This window comes from Bidens hawaiensis, unplaced genomic scaffold (assembly GCF_021521415.1).
Source record: "Bidens hawaiensis isolate Kalapana, Puna unplaced genomic scaffold, B.hawaiensis_p1.1 tig00017771_1, whole genome shotgun sequence".
NCBI lineage: Eukaryota > Viridiplantae > Streptophyta > Magnoliopsida > Asterales > Asteraceae > Bidens > Bidens hawaiensis.
Genome location: NW_027492682.1, coordinates 517300 through 541829, shown reverse-complemented (window position 1 = coordinate 541829; position 24530 = coordinate 517300). Strand labels below are relative to the sequence as shown.

The window sequence follows — 24530 nt, the reverse complement described above, 5'->3', positions numbered from 1 at the left end:
AAGCAAATCATTATGGAAATTAACGAATGAGCCCTCATCCGTTAGGCTCATTCGCTATGCCAATTTGTTAAGAAAGAATAACGAATGATTTTTCTTCGTTAAGCAATTTGTTACGGAGAATTAACGAATGAGCCCTCATTCGTTAGGATCATTCGTTAAGGCCATTCGTTAAGTGAGAGACGAATGAACCTCATTCGTTAAAGAGTTCATTCGCTAGCCAGAGCAAACGAATGAGTCCATTTGTTATGAAGACCCTTTCGTTATGAAATAACGGATAGCGTTATAGAGCCCCATTCGTTAAGGAACTAGAGTATGAAAGAATGACAGAAAGGTCCCTGGACTTAGAATAAAATGATTTAATTACAAAGAAGCCCTCGAACTTTATAAATTAAAGAAGGATACCTTAAAAGGAAATGAATAACGATTAACTAACTTGTTAAAGATCAATGATGTAAAACCGACTTAGTCACTTAAGACCAATTAAGAAGACAGTTAAGAATGGCTAGAACCGTATTTTATATTGTGTTTATTAAACAATTAGTCGTGCACAGCTAAAGAAGGGAATAACCATTATCGGTGAAAGCAACAGGACGCGGGCGAGATTCTAACCCCACTTCCTTGTTATGTTTTTCGGGGTTGTGTGCATACTCAATGTTATTTGTTAATACACTTACCCTAAGTGGTAAGTGTATACCTTATATGATTTATGTGATAATGAATTGAAGTTATGATGAATGTTTGTCGGTACCCGAACGATCTTCGGATATTGCACGTATCGCCAAGAAAGGCGAGTTTTACATAAGATGCATGAATGATATATGAATTATTAAGATTATGTGTAAAAGTATATAATAGAATGTTTGTGTAAAGAAGCGTAAGTATGGTTGCAGGGAAAGAAGGGACCAGACCTTAACAATATCTGAGATAAAAGGGACCAGACCCTAATAATATCTGAGTTAGAGAAGAAAGGGACCAAACCCTACTAATATCTGAGATGGTAAAGATAGTTATGTATGTATGGAAGAATGTATGAATGAATGTATGAGAGTATAAAAGAAAGAAATAAAGTATGTATGTGCAAATAGAAGAAAGGTAACAGGCTAAGTATGTAATATGTATCTTTGGATACGTATGTATGATTGTATGTAATATGCCTAATTAACTAGAACTCACTCAATGTAGCTGACTTTTAGTATGCACGCAGGTGAATAGGTTGAGGCAGCTCGCTTGAATAAGGCCACATGGCATTGGACTGAAGATTCTGGCATCTTGAAAAGAATGTTATGTTGTCATATATGATTATGTTTTGTTTTAAAGGAAAAACTTGAATGATGTTAAGAGAAAATTTAGAATGTTATGTAATATATGGTTTTTTTATTATATTCTTCGAAAAGTTTTTATTCACTCTGATATGTAGAGCTGTGTTTATGAGTAAATCCAACACCAAAGTAGAGCACCGGGACCTGGGTCTTACAAATAAAATATACAAGGGAAACATATATATTTAGCATTACATCACAATTCAATCTAACTCTTGCACATAAGAGTCTATAATTTTATGTTCTATCATCTTCTTCCCATAAGGCATCACGATTTTTTTTAAATTGGATAAAATGTGAATGTAGAATGAATACGAGCCAAAACGGATTGCTTCGACTCTGATACCAAATGATAGCAATATAACGTGTAACTGATAGAAAATTGAAACCAAAATGTAATTGAGAGTTCAATGACTAATTTGGATATAGATCCACCACCGAAAACAAGCTATCTGGCTAAGATAACTAACTGGAGACACAGAGCCGAAGCGATCCGTTTCGACTCCTAGATTTTCTACCCATAAGAGCCGAAAGTACCCCACAAAAAAGAAAGAATACTCTGACTTGTTATCAGCCATGGATATCAGAACCACGGAGAATTATGAGTTTCCAAAATAAAATCAAGCAGTGTACCTATATCTTGGTTTGGTGTTAGAGTTGACCTGTGAAGTTATTTGAATGGTGCGACAGTAGTTTGAATAATTTCATGATGGTTATTCTACGTTTGAGGGCAAATTTATTTCAAGATGGAGAGAATGATAGCAATAAGGTAGTTAACATGTTGGTCAACATCTCCAGTGGGCCACAGAATCATGTTTCAACCAATCCAAGTTGCAATAGTTATCCTCATGTTCAAGTTTTTATCATTTTATTTTAATTAATTCATTGTTGGAAATTTTATTTGCATTCACGTGTTATTTTTCTTCAAGTATGTTCTATTTACATTGTAGCAACTTATAGAGGTAGGGTACCAGAAAGACCCAAATACCCTTAAGTACCATCCGTGGGTCGTAGGGGAACCCCTCATATACCACCCGAGGGACATACGGATCACCCGCATAACACGGTGGAGGAAGAACGTCCTCGCACCACACGCGGAAGCATCCAGGCACCCTCAGAAGTCATCCGTGAGATAGGACACCTGTCTGCCAAAAAGGCCGGAAGGCAATGCCAACTGGACAGCTGTCATGAACTAACTACCCTCTAGAAGAGTATCCACGATTGTTACTTGAAGAATACGTGACTCGCCAGCCAATGAGCAGGGGACACCTGGCCAGGTTGTTATAACCGTGCACATGGCCAGGGTATGGCCCATCCTATCATAAGGCGACGCGTGACCAGGTTGTTATACCCATGCACATGGGACGTATAGCTCAACCTATCACAAAGGGACACATGTCCAGGAAGTTATCAAGATCTTCTAGAAGAGGACAGCAGGCCCAATCACCTTCCTACGCCCTTCGGCTATAAATATCTTGTCAACCTGTATGAGGTATTCATTCACATTCACTATGACTCACTTATACTCTGACTACACGTAGTCTGTATACTTCAGTACTTTCTTGTTTATGAACGATACTGATTCTCACGCCGGAGGGTGGTTACAGGAAGACCCCCCCCCCTCTTGTCCTTCCTGTTACGAGACTCACGGTGTCTGTTTTGCAGGTTCCGGTCGTCGGACTTCGGGAAGTTGTGCTCATACTGTGTTAGTAGTTATCCTATTTTATCCTGTGGACCCATTGAATCCAGGACCCATACCCGGGGATTGGATCCGTGTTTCTTCATTGGCGCCATCCGTTTTGGTGTTAGAACAACACAAAATTTCGTTGGTTTTTCGGTTCGTTTAAAGTATGAGTAAACTTCCTGAGGGGCCGACGGGAACTCCTATACTTACTTTACGTGTGACTAACACTGAAGCACCTGAATGTTTTGCTTCGAGTGTTTTTGCACGAGTGACAGCTCCGGGTTCACGAACTACTGAAACAACACCAGGTGGTAGTACCCTTGAGCGTGTCACTGCACCAACTGGGCCAAGTCCTACCGATTTAGGACATGTTATGGCTCTAGAAGGTTCTAATCTAGGTGACCTTGGACGAATCATAAGGGAGACATGCCGAACTCTATCAGTATTGGACCCGGAAGATGATTCCGGTGATTCTGATATGGCGAGGTCTCACTGTCATAATTCCAGAACCAGCGGACTACTGTCCCCGGAAGAATGGCTTCATGTCCAGCAAGAGAACCTGAAAGCGGAATTTGAGCGTAGAGTGCAGAATGCACATCTTCTCGCCCGTGCTATGCCTTACGAAGAATCTCCATGGAGATCTCTTTCTCCTCCTTCAACGGTGAGAGGAAGTCAGATCCGCCACAGTCAACAGACTGAGCAATAATTTGTTGAACCATGACGAGTGCGCCCTCGTCCTCGCATGGACATGCGGATGCTATCTTACTTTGATGAGTATGACATCTATGATTCTAAGTATCACCCGGGAGACTACAGTTTCTACACGGGTGATAGCAGAATGAGTTCAAGGGCAAAAAGCAGTCGTCCGCGGGACGTAGTCCGCCACACCGAATATCACAGTGATGCTGAGGAATATTTCACCAAGCCATACCGTCCGGCAGCCTTCGCCAAGAAATCGAAGATTACTGCTAGCATTGAGACAGCACCTTTTTCCTGTCAATTCTAAGATACCTACAATGGTGGGTAGATACAATGGCATGACTGATCCAAGTGATCATCTCCAAAACTTCGTGGCGGTAGATGGTGTTAGCGGATGGACGCTCCATTATTGGTGTCACATGTTCGCATTGACACTAACAGGGGCAGCGAGGGAAGGGTTCGAAAAGTTACCTGACGGTCAAATTTCTAGTTGGGACGATCTGGTGAAGAAATTCTCACAACAATTCAGCCAACAGAAAAAACACACACGTGACCGGTCAAAAATTCTGGATGTTCTCAGCCATGATAACGAATCCATAGAGGATTTTATTACTAGGTTCAATGATGAAAGTCTGAATATTGGTGGGATCAGAAAGGACATGGTTCGCGGTGCCTTCCGCAAGAATGTCAAATGTGACAAGTTGAACCGCACACTCACTGGTAGGGATGGAATGCCAAAAGAATGGGACGATCTTACGACTGCGGCAAAGTTGTTTGCCAACACTGAAAAAATATTGGAAGCAACAATTCAAAACAGAAGTTCAAAGTTGAGTTTCAAACTCCACGACCCAATAAATAGGCAAAAGAGCCAATCTGGTCAAGACTTCAGCCGAATACGGAAGTATCAAAGCCATTCGATGTAAGATCTCTCATTGGCAACAAGAACAAAGCAGGACCCTCGAATCGAGGTCCTAACAGGTGGACTCCTCTTTCAAAGACTCCTGCAGAAATTCTCAGTACTGAGAATGTGAATTTCTGGAAACCACAACCACTCACGAGAAGATCATTCCTCGACACCAAAAAACATTGTTCGTTTCATAATGACATCGGTCATAACACGAACGAATGTAATGCTTTAGGGAGCGAAATTGAGGCGGCAGTGAAATCTGGGAAACCTGGACACCTGGTGAAAGATGGGAAATCTGGGACTGGTAAAACTCCCATGCGGGACAACCAGGGCCCATCCAAGAAACAAGTCAAGGACTTAAACGTTCACATGATTCAAGGCGGACGAAAGGTCAGAGGAAAGAGGCGGGAATACGACGAGGAAGAGTGGAAGAACGAACTAGTAATCTTTCCACGAGTCAAGGGAGGTCCCAGAAACAAAAACCCCTTGATCATCACTGCCCTCTTCGGTCATTACCGCTCTCAGTATGTTTTCTTTTACACTGGTAGTACATCGGATATCATATACGAACAGTGATTTGAACAACTTGATGAAGAGGACAAGGAAAGACGGAAACCCATCCATGCTCCTGTGTCAGGATTTGGAGGGGAAATAATGCATCCGCAGGGGTTGATTTCTTTCCCAGTCACCTTGAGCGATGGAGTTCATTCAAGGACCGAGGAGGTCGAATTCTTGGTTCTGCCAGCAACGTCGAAACATGACATCATCTTAGGACGAAAAGAAATTGGTTACTTCAATGCTCATCCATCCACGGCTCACGGTGCGGTAGGGTTTCCAACCGCACCGGTGTAGCAATAATTCATGTTAATCGACATTGCTTCGCTACAGAAAGCTCAAAACCCAGCAAGATTCCAAAACAATCTCAACGGACTGAACCAGAAAAGTCGGTTTTGAACAAAAGTTTCCTAATCAGACTGTAACAATTGGACCTGCTATATCTGAGATAGTAAGGACTTTTCTGAAACAACTGTTAACAAAGAATATTGGTGTCTTCGCATGGCAACCCACGGACATGACTGGTGTCTCGCGGGACATTGCGGAGCACAAGTTGAGGGTAAACCCGATATTTACACCGATCGTTCATAAACAACGAAAGATGGGTCCAGAACAAACAAAAGCAATGAATGAGCAAGTTCAGGACCTCTCACAAGCTGGAATCATTCGTCCAATTCAATATCAGACCTGAGTTGCAATCCGGTTATCGCTCCCAAAAGTAACGGGACATGGCGGATGTGTATAGATTTCAAGGATCTAAACAAGGCGTGCCCCAAGGACTGTTATCCGCTACTTGAAATAGATCTCCAAGTTGATGTTGTGGCACCATTCAAATTCAAATGTTTTCTGGACACCTACAAAGGCTATCACCAAATTCGCATGGCTGCTGGTGATGAGGATAAAACAGCTTTTCGTACCGATCAAGGCACTTTTTGCTACAAAATGATGCCTTTCGGACTAAAGAATGCGGGGGCCACATATCAATGGTTGATGGACTTAGCGTTTAAAAGTCAAATTGGTTGAAATTTGGAAGTTCATATGGATGACCTTGTGATCAAGAGAGTTGAGGAAGACCAAATGTTGAGAGACATCGAAGAGACATTAGAAACGTTAAAAAGTATCAACATGAAGCTTAATCTAGCTAAGTGTTCGTTTGGGAGGGAAGAAGGAAAATTTCTTAAAGTAATTGTCACGGGTGCGGGCTTCAAAGCAAATCCGGATGAAGTCCAGGCTATTGCCCGCATGCCTTCTCCTTCTTCCCTCAAGGAAGTTCAGACGCTCAATGGTCGACTTGTTGCTTTGAATCGTTTTTTGGCGAATCATGAAGCCAAATCTTATCCTTTCGTCTCAACACTAAGAAACTGCCTCAAGAAAGCATAATTCAAAAGGACCGCAGAAGCGGAACAAGCTTTTTTGGAGGCTAAAAAATGTCTGACGGAACTACCCACGTTGACAGCACCTTATGCGGGGGAACCTTTTTTCACACCCTAAACTACGGCCTAGGAGTGTGACGCTTATGTTGGTACCACATTTGCAAATAAATCAGAGTTACGTTCAATTAGCGAAATACTTTATAAACTTGTGGATTAAAATTGTAATATTTACATATACAAAAAAAGACGGGATATAAAAGTTTCCCGTTTAATGTTTACTTATTATACAAAAACCACCATTTTAATATTTACTTAAGTTTAACAAAAATATCCGATCCATCGGATTATCTTGTGCACTCCGTTCCTCCAAATGCTAATTTTGGTCACCTGCAAAATGTAAATAAAATACGTCAGCAACGAATGATGGTGAATATGCTGACGCTAAAAATATTTTTCTTTACTTAATTACCCCTCGGGACTATGTAGGTCCCGACCCAACGTGTCTTAGGAATAATCGGGTTAAAACAACACAATTTTTAAACTCAAATCTCTATACTCGGTTCCCCCAGCGAATCACCGCAGCGTTCGACAAGTTGAGTGCCTATACGAGTACACAAGGTCATACTCCCCCCATGCGAGCGTAATTGTGACCAGGTGTGGTGTGCCCACCACATATGAAAGGATCCAGACAAACGTACAAGATAGCCAAAGGCCAGTATTTATACTCTTGCTTATAAATGTTTTAGAGACACTTAGCCTCATGTAAAGTTTTTCAAATAACACGTTGACTTGTTTGAAAACAAGTTTGTTATAGTTGGGGCGTATTCACCTTTTTCAATTTGGATCGGCTTCAGCACCGTCCGAGGGTCTTTACCGTTGCTATCTCGCACCTATAGTACGAGTATAACTAATTGTTAGTCGGATATACAATCCGGTTTAAGACCTTTAGTCTTATTTTATAAACTTTACCTCGATGAACCTTTAGTTCAAAATCTCTTTTACTTTAAAACCTTTAGTTAAAAAGTAATTTATAAACCTTTAGTTTATTTATAAAACCCGACGTTTCTTCTTCTCTAAGAAACGTATTCTTTTTCTTTTATTATTTAAGAATAGTTATTTATTCGTTAAATAGTATTTTATTAACAAAGAATATATAGTTACACACATATATATTTATCAATATTCAATATCTTAACTTTTGTTTATTTCTTTGTTATGTTTTCTTTTCTTTTTGCGAGGTATCGAGTATAACCTCGACCCCTTTTATAATATTTTATTTATATTCATTAGGCCAGTATGCCTACCTTTGTTCGGCCTTATAAACCCTAACGATTTCAGCAGCACTCCAACGCCACTCGGTCTCCTTTGACTTCTTTATCAACTTTCCTCCTCGTTGCCAAACGATAACACCAATCTTCAATATTCGTTGGCACGCTTTTCGAGACTCGTCGCCATGATAACAAACGCCTTATTTGTTGTATTTGGGTGGACGGTGGCACGAACTTCGAGGAAATATTGGCACGGAATCGGGCACGCTTTTCGAAACGGATCGAGGGTCGGGTTTATATATCTTAGAGAGATTATTTGTATGTGTGTTTTAGTGTGAGATCATCTGGACTCGTGGCCTTCTATTTATAATCAAATTTGGAGCCCATCGCGATACGTGATGGCTCCGTAGCCAGGCCTGTCGCGCATCGCGATGTAGGCCATCTGCGTCACCACGTAGACCTGCCACGTGGAGACACGTGGCAGGCGTTGTGCCGCGTGGTGACACGTGGTGGACGTGTTGCCACGTGGCAACACATTGTGCCACCGTCTGCCACGTGTCACACGGTATCAGACCACGTCATCGCGATACGCGATGACGTTGGTTCAACCAGCGATCGCGTATTGCTGTTGACCCTTCCAGAAGGTTTTGACCAAGCCCTTCGCGATACGCGACAAGAAGCAAAATTTTCATTTTAAACCCTTAGGTTGGGATTTTTAACAAATTTTGTCCTTAGACTTTGGAAAGTTGACATTTTGAACTCGAAATTTTCATGATGTTACATCCTCCCACCTTGAAATAAATCTCATCCTCGAGATTGCTTTGCAAGAACAAGTGGGCGTATTTCTTTCTCATTTCCGATTCAAGTTCCCATGTATATTCGGGCCCTCTACGCGAGTCCCATTGACTTTCACAATTTTCAATGTTCTTCTTTTTAATTTCTTTGTTTTTGAATCTTCTATTTGAATTGGACGTTCTACGAAATTTAAGTTTTCATTTATTTCAACGTCTTTTATTGGCATAGCTAAAGATTCATCGGTTAAGCATTTACGCATATTCGAAACATGGAATACATCGTGTATCCCTTGCATTTCCTCGGGCAGTTGCAATCGGTATGCAACAGTAACAATTCGTTCAAGTACTTCAAAGGGTCCAACGAATCGAGGACTTAGTTTTCCTTTCTTACCGAAGCGAACAACGCCTCTCCAAGGCGAGACTTTAAATAATACTTTGTCACCAACATTAAACTCTCACGGCTTACGACGGACATCAGCGTAACTCTTTTGGCGATCACGTGTCGTTTTAAGTCGTTCTCGAATTTGAAGAATTTTGTCGGTGGTTTCTTGGACTATCTCAGATCTAGATAATTTATTATCTCCGGTTTCAGACCAGCACACAAGCGTTCTACACTTACGTCCATATAACGCCTCGAATGGTGCGGCTTGAATACTTGTGTGATAGCTATTATTATACGAGAATTTCATTAGATATAAGCGGTCATCCCAACTTCCACCTAAATCAATCACACAAGCCCGAAGCATGTCTTCCAACGTTTGAATTGTCCTTTCGCTTTGCCCATCAGTTTGTGGATGATAGGCGGTGCCAAGGTTGAGTTTTGTGCCTAACAATTGTTGGAAGCTTTTCCAAAAGTGAGACGTGAATCGGCTGTCTCGATCAGAGATTATTGATAGTGGTACTCCATACAAAGCTACAATGGTGTTTACATAAATACGCGCTAATCTATCCATTGAGTACGACTCATTGATGGGTATAAAGTGTGCGGATTTTGTTAAGCAGTCCACAATTACCCAAATAGCATTATGTTGACGAGTCGTTTTAGGGAGGTTGGTAATGAAATCCATGGTTATTAACTCCCACTTCCATACAGGAAGTTCGGGTTGCTGGAGCAATCCCGAAGGCTTTTGGTGTTCAGCCTTGACTTTCGAACAAGTTAAACATTTCGCAACATGCGAAGCGACATCCCTTTTCATCCCATTCCACCAATAGTTTGCTTTGAGATTATGGTACATTTTGTCGCTCCCGGGATGCATCATATATTTGGATTTGTGAGCCTCATTCAAAATTTTCTCACGCAAGTCCCCAACGATTGGTACCCAAATTCTATTATCGAGTCTAAGGATACCATCGTCACCCTTGACTAGCGAGTCAATGGTGCCGTTATGTTTTTCGTCAGAGATTTTTTTCTCATTGATTGCTTGAGTTTGGGCAGATTTGATTTGTTCGAAGAGGTCGACTTGAAGTTCTAATCTTAACGCTCGGACTCTTTTTGGCTTTTCGTGCTCTTTACGACTTAAGGCATCAGCCACAACGTTGGCTTTGCCTTCATGATAAACAATCTCACAGTCATAGTCGTTGAGAGTCTCCATCCAGCGTCGTTGGGGCATATTAAGCTCTTTTTGATCAAAGATATACTTTAAGCTTTTATGATCAGTGTACACGGTAAATCTTACTCCATAGAGATAGTGCCTCCATATCTTAAGTGCGAAGATTATGGCGCCTAACTCTAGATTATGAGTCGTATAGTTCTTTTCGTGTACTTTGAGTTGACGAGAGGCGTATGCGATCACTTTCTTTCTTTGCATTAGTACACATCCCAACCCAGAATGATATGCGTCGCTAAATACAACAAAGTCCTCAGTACCTTCTGGCAAGGCCAGTATAGGTGCTTGTGTGAGTTTTTATTTTAGTATATCAAACGCCTCTTATTGCTTCATTCCCCATTCATACTTGATGTTTTTGCGAGTCAAAGATGTTAGGGGAACATCGATTCGGGAAAAGTTTTCAATGAACCTACGGTAATAACCGGCCAAACCTAAGAAACTTCTAATCTCAGTTGGCGATTTTGTGATCTCCCACTTAGAGATAGCTTTAATCTTAGCGGGATCAACTTGAATACCGTTGACATTGATGATATGACCAAGAAATTGTACCTCATGCAACCAGAACTCGCATTTTGAGAATTTAGCATATAACTTCTCGGTTCTAAGAATTTCAAGAAACGTGCGGAGATGGACATCATGATCAGCCTTGGACTAAGAATAAATAAGTATGTCGTCAATGAATACGATCACGAATTTATCCAAGTAAGGCTTGCAAATACGATTTATCATGTCCATGAATGCGGCTGGAGCATTAGTAAGTCCTAACGGCATGACCGTGAACTCATAATGTCCATACCTTGTTAGAAAAGTGGTTTTTGGGATATCCTCGGATTAGACTTTGAGTTGGTGATAGCCTGAACAAAGATCAATTTTAGAAAAGAAGCTAGCACCTTGAAGTTGGTCAAAAAGGTCATCGATTCGAGGAAGTGGATATCGGTTTTTGATTGTGACTTTGTTCAACGCACGATAGTCAATACACATACGCATGGATCCATCCTTCTTTTTGACGAATAGAATTGGCGCTCCCCATTGTGACGAACTTGGTTGGATGAAATGTAAGGCCCCGAACCCGGTAGCCCTACTTTAGCGTCGGATTTACTCATAAACACATTTCATACAAATCAGAGTTCATTAAAACTTTCGCAGAATATAAAAACTTACATAAAACATTTCATAACAAAACACGTCTTATCTTAAAACATCATTTTGTCTTTCACAATAATCGAAACATTTAACTTAAACGTCTTGAGTCTTCCGATGCCAGCCTCTTATTCAGTGCCACGTGTCTCCTCAAGCGAGCTGCCTCATCCTACTATCCTGCGTGCATACTAAAAGTCAGCTACGCTGAGTGAGTTCTAGTTAATCGTACGCCATACAATACAACACATACATACATATCCGAAGATACATATCCATACTTCACTAGTTACCCTTCTGTTCTACATACATACTTGCTACCATACATACATACATATCTACAATCACTAACCTCAGTCTACCGAGAGTACGTTCATAGTCCGCCGTCTATACCTGTACTCACGATCGTGAACACGTAAAAGGTCCGCAGTCCTTACCTATGTTCACCATCCATGGTACGTACAAGGACCGCGGTCCTTCCCTATACCATCATACATCCACAACACGTACAAGGCCCACGGTCCTTCCCTATGTTGCAACCTAATTCATAGCACGCACGAGGTCCGCAGTCCTGCCCTATGCTAAAGCACGTGTAAGGTCCACAGTACTTTCCTTTGCTGACGCCTATCTATATTACGTATAAGGTCCGCAGTCCTTATCTACGTTACGTATAAGGTCCGCCGTCCTTATCTACGTTGGCGTCTATCTCCTATAACACGTATAAGGCCCACCGTCCCTATCTACGTCTACATCTATCATCTACATCACGTATAAGGCTCGCAGTCCTTAACTACGCCATCACCTGCCAAGTCTATGTCCAACAGAAGTTAGAGGGATTTGCCATCCTAACTTACTATGTCGAACGTAGAACTCACATACCATTCGTGTACCTGTATACACATACTTCACATATACAATAATTACATTATAGCATAAGAACACTCTAGGCGTTCTCTACATCCTTCATTTAACAACCCTACCCCTTGTCGTTACGTGCAATATCCGAAGATCGTTCACGCCCCGACAAGTATTCATTTGTAATATTCATACATCTTCGATATATAATATTCGTACTTTTATTTTTAACTTGACAGTACGCGCAATATCCGAAGATCGTTCGCGTACCGACAAGCAATCATTCATATCCATCACATATATCACATATGGCATACACTTATCACTTAGGATAAATGTATTAACAAACACATCGAGTATGCACACAGCCCCGAAAACATAACAAGGAATGGGGCTAGAAACTCACCTAAACTCTGCTTCTTCCTCTGATAGTTGTAAATCCCTTCTTTAACTGTGCTCGGCTGACTGTATAAGTTACACGTATCAATACTCGCCTGATCTAATCTGGTGGCCTAGTATTAGCTTACTTTTAATTATCGTTTTAATCTATTCTCTAATCGAACTTGACTTTAGGCGAAGTTAAACCTTAGGCGAACTTAGCTTTAGGCGAAGTTAAACCTTAGGCGAACTTAGCTTTAGGCGAAGTTGTCATCAGGCGAACTTGGCTTTAGGCGAAGTTGTCATCAGGCGAACTTGGCTTTAGGCGAAGTTGTCATCAGGCGAACTTGGCTTTAGGCGAAGTTGTCATCAGGCGAACTTGGCTTTAGGCGAAGTTGTCATCAGGCGAACTTAGCTTTAGGCGAAGTTGTCATCAGGCGAACTTAGCTTGCGAGCGAAGTTCATCAGGCGAACTTAGCTTGCAGGCGAAGTTCATCAGGCGAACTTAGCTTGCAGGCGAAGTTGTCGTCTGCAGCTACTGTTCGTTCTTAAATCCCTTAATCACCTTCGTTTCTTAACCAAATAACTCGATTTAGGTACCCACGGGATCGTCTGACCAGCGCCTACAAACCCCAACCATCAAATCGACCTAACATCGATGTTTAAAGGGTACGATTTAGGCATATAGGTTACGGGTTCTTTTTATCAATCGATTAACCCATCAAATCATAACCATTTTCAGTAAGATTAGCTTTGTTGGATTCGTTTTTACCATACAAACTCAGATCTATCATTTCTCAAATCAACCCGAACCTACACGAACGATTTCTAACTATAAACATACCTTGAACGAGTCGAACTACGAACACGGTTAAGCCTTGATGTTGTTTTGGTCCGTCACAACGTTCCAGCACCAACAAGCTCGGGTTTTCTCCTTCGGATCTTGGTTCGGGTCGTGTGTGTTTTGGGTGTGTGTGTATGGAATATGTGAGAATGAGGATTAAATGGTGGTTAATGGTATTTATATTTAGGGATCATGGGCTTAAGCCCATGGACTCTTCTTCCTTCTTTCATAACCCAAGTCCATAACCCATATCCATTACCCAACACTAGCCCGACCCATACCAACTCCTACTCTATTTATTTATTTCCCGATAACCCGAGTAAACTTTCCCTCTATTATTAAGTAATATAATTAATATCATTTTGGAAATTTCGGGATGTTACAAGTCTTCCCCCCTAAAAGAGGTTTCGTCCCCGAAACCAAACTTATTCCCTATAAAAGGAAAACTTCTTATATTTACACACTTTATCGAATCGCCTTTGCTTTCTGGGTTATCCTTCTTACTTCCGACTTTGCAGCTATCGAATGGTGGTCATGTGTTTTAGCTATTTAAGGTAGCTCGTCCATGAGACCCTCGATGTACCAAGACTCATCTCATCCTTCCAAGGCTTCGATTAGTACTTTTAACACTATTGTCTAAAACAACCTCTCATCATAGCATAATAATCATTCATAACCAAACTCAATATATTACACGTCACTGATAAACATAAGTTTTAAACCTTAACACAAAACAAGTCCTTAAGCAAAAGTAACTTAATAAAACCATTGAATGAGCAATTATTCCTTCATCAAGTGTTCCTCTCTGCAGTTTCCCCAAGTCTTTATCCTTTCGCACCTCCCGCCCCTGATTCCTTGCAATCCCTAGCCATGTGGTCAGCTTTTCCGCATTTGAAGCACTTTGGACGATCAGGGCATTCTCGAGAATAATGCCCACTCTTTCCACACCGATAGCACCTGTCTGTCCCAGTCCTGCATTCTCCCCGGTGCACTTGCCCACACGTCTTACATGCATCCTTGTTCCCAACCTTGGCCTTCTTCTCATCAGTTGCTGTCACCATCTCGCCAGACCGCTTAGCAGAGGTAGCCCATTTCTTCTCCTTCTTTTCCTCCACCACCACATCGTCCTCAGCCAGGTCAGCGTAAACCACTTCTGCAAGTTCAACAGCAGAGTCAAAAGTAGCAGGTTTATTTGCCCTGACTAACATGCGGACTTTTTGTGGCAATCCCCTCACATAACATTTGATTCTCTGGACCTCAGTGTCAACCATATCACGCACCAAACTAGATAGTCGGTTGAATTCAGTAGTATACTCACGATGCGTCATCGTACCGGCCTTTAAATTCAGGAACTTCATCTCTGTCCTTTCAACCTCGGCATCTGCACAAAACTTCTTCATCACCAACTCTTTCAGATCGTCCCATCTCAACGCCTTGATCTCATCCCTAGTCTTTCTCTGCTCCACACTTTCCCACCAATACATAGCTTCTTCCTCAAATGACTGAGTAGCATAACCCACAGCTTGGTCGGGACGGCATTCGCTAATGCGGATAACCTTGTCCATAGTGGTTATCCATTGGAGAGTAGCGATTGCGTCTCCCAACCCAGTCAGCTTTGGCGGGTCGCATCCTTTGAAGGACATATAGTTGCACCCATCTTGGCCTCTTTTCCTATCATCGACCTTCACAGACTTATCCTCACTCGAGGCCTCTCTTTCTCCTCCCCCATCCTTCCCACCATCACCACCTGCCCCTTCAGCAGTTCCTTCACGGCTTCCAGCAGATCTTTCAGGATTCAGGTTCTTCACAGCAGCAACTACAGCTTGAACAATGGCTGCTTGAACTGCAGGGCTAAGTTGAACCTCTTCGTTGTTGTTCTGGTCTCCTCCAGCTGCGCTTCCTTCATCTTCGGTGTGGGAAGCTTCTTCTATCGAGGGTTGCCGGACAAGACGAGGCCTGCCACAACGTCCAGTGCGACCCCCAGTTCCAACAAATTCTCCAGCTCTAGCCATTAGTATTCTAAAAGGGAAAACACAAACATCATCACTCAAGGAACTATTTAGTACAAGGATAGCAAGGCTAACAGGTAATAACAGTGGCCAGCTGTGACTAGCTGATCACGTTGCTTTCCGTGTCCTATACACTTCCCTTTATGAGTCTATTTGTGTTGGTTCTACTTAAGCAGTTAGTCAAATCAAACAATCAATTATCCCTATCCCTATCGTTCACATATCTTTTCTTTCTCATTAACATATATCATTTAATCATACTCTTTACATTTACTGATCTTGCTTGAGCGACACATGGCATTCTTGAACTGGCATCTTCTTTCCTTTCTTACTTAAATCCCATTCTCTGTTCGAGTCTAAGCATGTAGGATGCTTAAATCTCTCGAACTTTGCTCTGATACCAACTTGTAAGGCCCCGAACCCGGTAGCCCTACTTTAGCGTCGGATTTACTCATAAACACAGTTCGTACAAATCAGAGTTCATTAAAACTTTCGCGGAATATAAAAATTTCATAAAACATTTCATAACAAAACACGTCTTGTCTTAAAACATCATTTTGTCTTTCACAATAATCGAAACATTTAACTTAAACGTCTTGAGTCTTCCGATGCCAGCCTCTTATTCAGTGCCACGTGTCTCCTCAAGCGAGCTGCCTCATCCTACTCACCTGCGTGCATACTAAAAGTCTGCTACGTTGAGTGAGTTCTAGTTAATCGTACGCCATACAATACAACACATACATACATATCCGAAGATACATATTCATACTTCACTAGTTACCCTTCTGTTCTACATACATACTTGCTACCATACATACATACATATCTACAATCACTAACCTCAGTCTACCGAGAGTACGTTCATAGTCCGCCGTCTATACCTGTACTCACGATCATGAACACGTAAAAGGTCCGCAGTCCTTACCTATGTTCACCATCCATGGTACGTACAAGGACCGCGGTCCTTCCCTATACCATCATACATCCACAACACGTACAAGGCTCACGGTCCTTCCCTATGTTGCAACCTAATTCATAGCACGCACGAGGTCCGCAGTCCTCCCCTATGCTAAAGCACGTGTAAGGTCCACAGTCCTTTCCTTTGCTGACGCCTATCTATATTACGTATAAGGTCAGCAGTCCTTATCTACGTTACGTATAAGGTCCGCCGTCCTTATCTACGTTGGCGTCTATCTCCTATAACACGTATAAGGCCCACCGTCCCTATCTACGTCTACATCTATCATCTACATCACGTATAAGGCTCGCAGTCCTTAACAACGCCATCACCTGCCAAGTCTATGTCCAACAGAAGTTAGAGGGATTTGCCATCCTAACTTACTATGTCGAACGTAGAACTCACATACCATTCGTGTACCTGTATACACATACTTCACATATACAATAATTACATTATAGCATAAGAACACTCTAGGCGTTCTCTACATCCTTCATTTAACAACCCTACCCCTTGTCGTTACGTGCAATATCCGAAGATCGTTCACGCCCCGACAAGTATTCATTTGTAATATTCATACATCTTCGATATATAATATTCGTACTTTTATTTTTAACCTGACAGTACGCGCAATATCCGAAGATCGTTCGCGTACCGACAAGCAATCATTCATATCCATCACATATATCACATATGGCATACACTTATCACTTAGGATAAATGTATTAACAAACACATCGAGTATGCACACAGCCCCGAAAACATAACAAGGAATGGGGCTAGAAACTCACCTAAACTCTGCTTCTTCCTCTGATAGTTGTAAATCCCTTCTTTAACTGTGCTCGGCTGACTGTATAAGTTACACGTATCAATACTCGCCTGATCTAATTTGGTGGCCTAGTATTAGCTTACTTTTACTTATCGTTTTAATCTATTCTCTAATCGAACTTGACTTTAGGCGAAGTTAAACCTTAGGCGAACTTAGCTTTAGGCGAAGTTAAACCTTAGGCGAACTTAGCTTTAGGCGAAGTTGTCATCAGGCGAACTTGGCTTTAGGCGAAGTTGTCATCAGGCGAACTTCGCTTTAGGCGAAGTTGTCATCTGGCGAACTTGGCTTTAGGCGAATTTGTCATCAGGCGAACTTGGCTTTAGGCGAAGTTGTCATCAGGCGAACTTGGCTTTAGGCGAAGTTGTCATCAGGCGAACTTAGCTTGCAGGCGAAGTTCATCAGGCGAACTTAGCTTACATGCGAAGTTCATCAGGCGAACTTAGCTTGCAGGCGAAGTTGTCGTCTGCAGCTACTGTTCGTTCTTAAATCCCTTAATCACCTTCGTTTCTTAACCAAATAACTCGATTTAGGTACCCACGGGATCGTCTGACCAGCGCCTACAAACCCCAACCATCAAATCGACCTAACATCGATGTTTAAAGGGTGCGATTTAGGCATATAGGTTACGGGTTCTTTTTATCAATCGATTAACCCATCAAATCATAACCATTTTCAGTAAGATTAGCTTTGTTGGATTCGTTTTTACCATACAAACTCAGATCTATCATTTCTCAAATCAACCCGAACCTACACGAACGATTTCTAACTATAAACGTACCTTGAACGAGTCGAACTACGAACACGGTTAAGCCTTGATGTTGTTTTGGTCCGTCACAACGTTCCAGCACCAATAAGCTCGGGTTTTCGCCTTCGGATCTTGGTTCGGGTCGTGTGTGTTTTGGGTGTGTGTGTATGGAATATGTGAGAATGAGGATTAAATGGTGGTTAATGGTATTTATATTTAGGGATCATGGGCTTAAGCCCATGGACTCTCCTTCCTTCTTTCATAACCTAAGTCCATAACCCATATCCATTACCCAACACTAGCCCGACCCATACCAACTCCTACTCTATTTATTTATTTCCCGATAACCCGAGTAAACTTTCCCTCTATTATTAAGTAATATAATTAATATCATTTTGGAAATTTCGGGATGTTACATGAAACCTTTCTCAAGAAGCTCATCGAGTTGTTTCTTTAACACCTTCATCTCAGTTGGCGCTAAGGGATATGGAGCTTTGGCGATCGGAGCGGTACCGGGTATAAGATCAATCCTAAACTCTACTTCGTAATCAGGAGGGATTCCAGGAAGTTCATCAGGAAAGATATCGGAAAAGTCGAAGACTACAGGTACGTCCTTTATCTCCTTTGGCTTTGATTCTTCAATGACGTAAGCCATGAATGCTAAGAATCCTTGATTTAAACATTTGTTAGCCCTAATTATGGAAATTATGCAAACTTGGCCAACGTCTTTATCCCCTTCAATTCGAATCATTCATTTATCGGGGGATTGAAGTTCAACGGTTTTACTATTGCAGATGATACGGGCATGGTTATCGGATAACCAATCCATACCAAGTACAATATCAAAACCAGCAAGTGCCATTGGTAAGAGTTGGATAGGCAGAATATAACCGGCTAAATAAATTTTTCCGTTTTCAAGGGCTTCAGAGATCTTAACGATTTCACCACTAGCAGTCTCGACGCTTAGAGTTTTATTTAACTTTTTAAAGGTTCGTTTAATAGACTACAAAAACTATAATCTATAAAACTTAAATTGACACCCGAATCAAACAAAACTCTAGCATAGGTGTCGTTGACTAGAAACGTACCGGTAATGGTTTCCTACATGTCAGCGGCTTTCTTTGTGTCAAGTACAAAGACTCGTTCATTTCCTTTCTTGTTCTGGCCACTTCCACCCGCACCACCAGTCGCGGGTTTGTTCTTTGGGCACTCGAAGCTCAAGTGTCCCATCTCTTTACAGTTGTAGCACGTCATCTTCTTTTTCCAGCAATCAGCAGCCACATGACCCGGTCGTTGGCAAGATTCATACACAGTTGTTAAGGCATGTCGGAAATGCCCTCAGTGACGTTTTCGGCAAGTCTTGCAGAATGGTGCATTCGAGTTAAACCCAGATCGACCTTGATTTGCACCTTTTCCTTTGTAGTTAACGCCTCCACTTGTTCTCCCTTGAGCAGCTGTTGTTGTAACCTTCTTGTCCTCTTCTTTATTACGGAACATTCTACCCATCAAATATCCAGCTAACTCCATTGCAGAATCAGCGGTTTAAGGTAAATGCAACCTCACCATATCGCGGATTTCCCGCGGTAGTCCCCAAATGTATCGGGTAACTTTGCTTGATTCAGGATTCACCAGCTTGGGAACCAAACGACAATATTTGTGAAACTTGGTGTTGTATTCACGAAGATTCGTCCCCACAACCTTATGATTGAGAAATTTAGTTTGGATTTGGTCAGTTTCATGCATGGGTCAAAACATTCCCATCAACATAGCCTTGAACTCTTCCCAGCTCAAATTATACATCACCTCTCTCCCATTACTCATAATCATTGTATTCCACCACTCAAGCGCTTCTCCCTTGAACATCAAGACAGAATATTGGATCTTCTCCTCATCGGAACACTTGCTCGTTATCACAATTGTTTCCATTTCCTCATGCCACTTCACGGTTGTGATGGCTCCTTTATCACCATGGAACTCCTTCGGTCCATAATATTTTAAATCCTTGAACGAACACCCACTAATCTTTAGTTTCTTAAATTCTTGCCTAACTCCTCCATCAGCGTTAGACTCATGAACACTTTTCTCAAATCGAGACGGGTTTGGGCGAGACTTAACAGATTTTCGAGAAGGATTAACGGAATGAGAATGTTTTGAGTTTTTCGATTGGGACCTAGTCACAGACTCTTCCCTAACCACATCCTTAATCATCTTTTATATTTGGCTCATATACTTTTCGGGTATTGGGTCATCCTGTTTATTCACGGTGTCTTTCCCCTTTTCTTTTCTTATTTCTTTTATCTTTTCTAGCATTTTCATTGTTGTTACTTTGTTCAGACATTGTTCTTTTTCTTTGTCAATTAAGTCTTTATATCTGAAATTTTAACAGCGTTTTCTTTATTAAACATATATTTTATTACACGTTCATATATATATATATATATATATATATATATATCACAAAGGATATATATATTTTATTCACAATACATACACGTATATATATCGTCCATCCTATCATTATTTCAAGAACGTTGCAACGTTCTTATTACACACATATATCACATAACATACAAGATTACATTATACACACATACTTCCACTTCACATCCTTCATCACCTTAGCTTCAATATTTCATAAACTTTCTCACAACCTTTGTCAACTTATTGCACTTGCGAAGAAGCGTCTCTCCTATCTTCTTCTTTCTTTTTCCTTCAATGGCCATCTTTTTCCTCCATTCGTCAGTCTCATGTAAAGCGCGGTCCAAGTGTTCTTCATACGACTGTGGGACTTCGTTGGGATATCCATACTGTGGAGGTGGGTCACGGTAACCCAATGTCACCATTTCATTGTAATTCCTTGGTTCTGGATACGGAACTTCAGTCATGTCGGATGAAAGGTAGAAGAAAGCTTTAGCAGCTTTGTTTTATTCTCTGATCTCATCAGCTTGCTCTTCTTCTATTGGGTTACGCCTTGGAACGGAGGAAAACTTGATGAAGCTTGGTTCTTGAGTTTCTCGATATATTGGATATATGGATCGACAGAACCGTAGATTGGGTTTTGGGAAGTGAGTGATCCATCCATTGATGTTGATATCTCATTGGAATTATCGGGATGCTCTTCTTCCGGTTCCTCCTCAAACTCTTTCTCAGTATCTTCCTCTTCTTCGGTGTCCTCCTCCTCTTCTGGTTCCTCTTCTTCTGGTTCTTCTTCTTCCATGGGTTGAGTAGTTTCATTCACCATTGAAGGCATTTGGAAAGTTTCATAGGGCATCATCACCCTCATCCTTGGTTTTCAGGACGGCCCTTCATCATTGGTGGGTTGAGAATTGGCTTCGTTAATGGTGGAGCTTCCGGTATGCCACCTTCGTTGATCTGAGTGGCACTGCATCCAGTCGGAGGATGGGGATCTTGGTTCTTCCTTTATTGGTTGATTTGAGAGGAAGGCATAGGACGGGTGAGGATTTGGTGGTAGGTATCCAGTTTGGTAGTACTACGGTATCTCTGATGGTTGGTACATCGGTATTTCTGAGGGATGGTACATGGGTATTATTGGTGGATGGTAGCTCGAATGTCTCGGTGGTTCATTTCCTTGCTTCGGTGGACTATCGAAGACATTGATTGGATAATGCTTGGATCCGGGGTAGTACACAGGTTTAGTCAGGTCATGCTCTACAACTTGATCAAAGTATGTTTCATAGTAACCGTCACTCATGTTGTCTTCGGGGAATGGTTCGGCAATTCCAGCTTCGTTAGCCTTGCGCACATAGTTTTCCATGTAAGCCTTGAATGACATCTAACATTTTGGCGTTTAGAATGATGAGGAAAAGAAAAGATTACCAGCCTATCTTATCCCTAAAACAAATAATTAATTATTTCCTATACTTGGATCGAAGCTTGGGTATTGTTTTATGATACCCAATTCGCTAAGATCGATGGCTCTGATACCAACACTTGTCACACCCTAAACTACGGCCTAGGAGTGTGACGCGTATGTTGGTACCACATTTGTAAATAAATCAGAGTTACATTTAATTAGAGGAAGACTTTAAAAACTTGTGGATTAAAAGTGTAATATTTACATATACAAAAAAAGACGGGATATAAAAGTTTCCTGTTTGATGTTTAGTTGTACAAAAACCACCATTTTAATATTTACTTAAGTTTAACAAAAATATCCAAGCCATCGGATTATCTTGTGCACATCGTTCCTCCAAGTGCTAATTTTGGTCACCTGCAAAATGTAAATAAAATACTTCAGCAACGAATGCTGGTGAATATGCTGACACTAAAAATATTTTTCTTTGCTTAATTACCCCTCAGGACTACGTATGTCCCGGCCCAATGTGGCTTAGGAATAATTGAGTTAAAACAATACAATTTTTAAACTCAAGTCTCTATACTCGGTCCCCCCAGCGAATCACCGCAGCGTTCGACTAGTTGAGTGCCTATACGAGTACACAAGGTCATACTCCCCGCAGGCGAGCGTAATTGTGACCAGGTGTGGTGTGCCCATCACATATGAAAGGATCCAGACAAACGTACAAGATAGCCTGAGGCCAGTATTTATACTCTTGCTTATAAATGTTTTAGAGACACTTAGTCTCATGTAAAGTTTTTGAAATAACACGTTGACTTTTTTGAAAACAAGTTTGTAAAAGTTGGGGCGTATTCACCATTTTCAATTTGGATCGGCTTCAGCACCATCCGAGGGTCTTTCCCGTTGCTATCTCGCACCTATTGTACGAGTATAACAAATTGTTAGTCGGATATACAATTCGGCTTAAGACCTTTAGTCTTATTTTATAAACTTTACCTCGATGAACTTTAGTTCAAAATCTCTTTTACTTTAAAACCTTTAGTTAAAAAGTAATTTATAAACCTTTAGTTTATTTATAAAACTCGACGTTTCTTCTTCTCTAAGAAACGTATTCTTTTTCTTTTATTAGTTAAGAATATTTATTTATTCGTTAAATAATATTTTCATAACAAAGAATATATACTTACACACATATATATTTATCAATATTCAATATCTTAACTTTTGTTTATTTCTTTGTTATGTTTTCTTTTCTTTTATCGAGGTATTGAGTATAACCTCGACTTAAGGTTTAAGCCTTTATAATATTTTATTATTATATTCATTTGGCCAGTATGCCTACCTTTGTTCGGCTTTATAAACCCTAACGATTTGAGTAGCACTCCAACGCCACTCGGTCTCTTTTGACTTCTTTATCAACTTTCCTCCTCGTTGCCAAACGATAACACCTATCGTCAATGTTCGTTGGCACGCTTTTCAAGACTCGTCGCCATGATAACAAACGCCTTCTTGGTTGTATGTGGTTTGAGGGTGGCACGAACTTCGAGAAATATTGGCACGGAAAACGAGGAATCAGGCACGCTTTTCGAGACAGATCGAGGGTCGGGTTTATATATCTTTGAGAGATGTTAGAGAGATGATTCGTATGTGTGTTTTGGTGTGAGATCAGATGAACCCATGGCCTTCTATTTATAGGCAAAATTTGGAGCCCATCGCGATACGCGATGGCTCCCTGGCCAGGCCCCTCGCGTATCGTGACGTAGGCCATCTGCGTCACCACGTAGACCTGCCACGTGGCGACACGTGGCAGGCGTTGTGCCGCGTGGCGACACGTGGCGGATGTTTTGCCACGTGGCGACACATTGTGCCACCGTCTGCCACGTGTCACACGGTGTCAGACCACGTCATCGTGATACGGATGACGTTGGTTCAACCAGCGATCGCGTATCTCTGTTGACCCTTCAAGAAGGTTTTGACCAAGCCCTTCGCGATACTAGATGGGCTTGTCCTTTGTCCCATTGCGTATCGCGATAGGACAAGAAAGAAAAATTTTCATTTTAAACCCTTAGTTTTGGATTTTTGACAATTTTGGTCCTTATACTTTGGAAAGTTGACATTTTGAACTCGAAATTTTCATGATTTTACACCTTTAACGTTATATTTGTCGGCATCAGACATTGCTATCGGAGCTGTCCTACTGATGGATCGAAAGAACGTTCAAACACCGGTTTACTACGTCAGCAGAACACTATCAGACCCAGAGACAAGATATTCAATGCTGGAAAAACTTGTCTTAGCTTTGGTCTATGCCGCTCGACGCATCCGCAGGTACTTTCAGGGGCATCCCATCAACGTTTTAACCGGATACAAACTCAAGAACGTTCTCAGCAAGCCGGGATTGTATGGGCGATTGGCAAAGTAGGCCATCGAGCTAGGTGAACACGCGATAGAATATAAACCTAGGCCAGTAAGGGGCAGGTGTTGGCGGACTTTGTCACTGAAATCCCGCAACACATTGAGAAAGAATGTTTGATCGAACAACAACCCCAAGCACCTCCTGAACAAGGACAGATTTGGTCTTTGTTCACGGACGGTGCTTCAAGCAGTGAGGGATCTGGCGCAGGCCTCAGGCTAGTCAATCCTGAAGGCCACGAGTTTACATACGCCATAAAGTTAGACTTCAAGAGTACTAACAAAGAGGCATAGTGTGAGTCTTTCTTGGCCGGCTTACGGATAGCCAAATAGCTTGGGA

At 41.5% G+C, this 24530-nt stretch overlaps 1 protein-coding gene across 1 annotated transcript; it reads left to right on the top strand.

The window, feature by feature from the left end:
* The first annotated feature begins 4019 nt into the window (after positions 1-4019).
* On the top strand, positions 4020-5185 carry LOC143554637 (uncharacterized). Its single transcript, XM_077044353.1, has 2 exons — positions 4020-4466; positions 4562-5185. The coding sequence occupies exons 1-2, from the start codon at positions 4020-4022 to the stop codon at positions 5183-5185; spliced, it is 1071 nt and encodes a 356-aa protein (XP_076900468.1).
* The last annotated feature ends 19345 nt before the right edge of the window (positions 5186-24530 follow it).

What these genes read in the sequence shown, in the direction of transcription:
- LOC143554637 (XM_077044353.1), top strand. Translation starts at nt 4,020, where the DNA reads ATGGTGGGTAGATACAATGGCATGACTGATCCAAGTGATCATCTCCAA. An exon ending in GGGACGATCTTACGACTGCG is followed by an intron (nt 4,467 to 4,561) that starts GCAAAGTTGTTT and finishes CCCAATAAATAG; the next exon opens with GCAAAAGAGCCAATCTGGTC.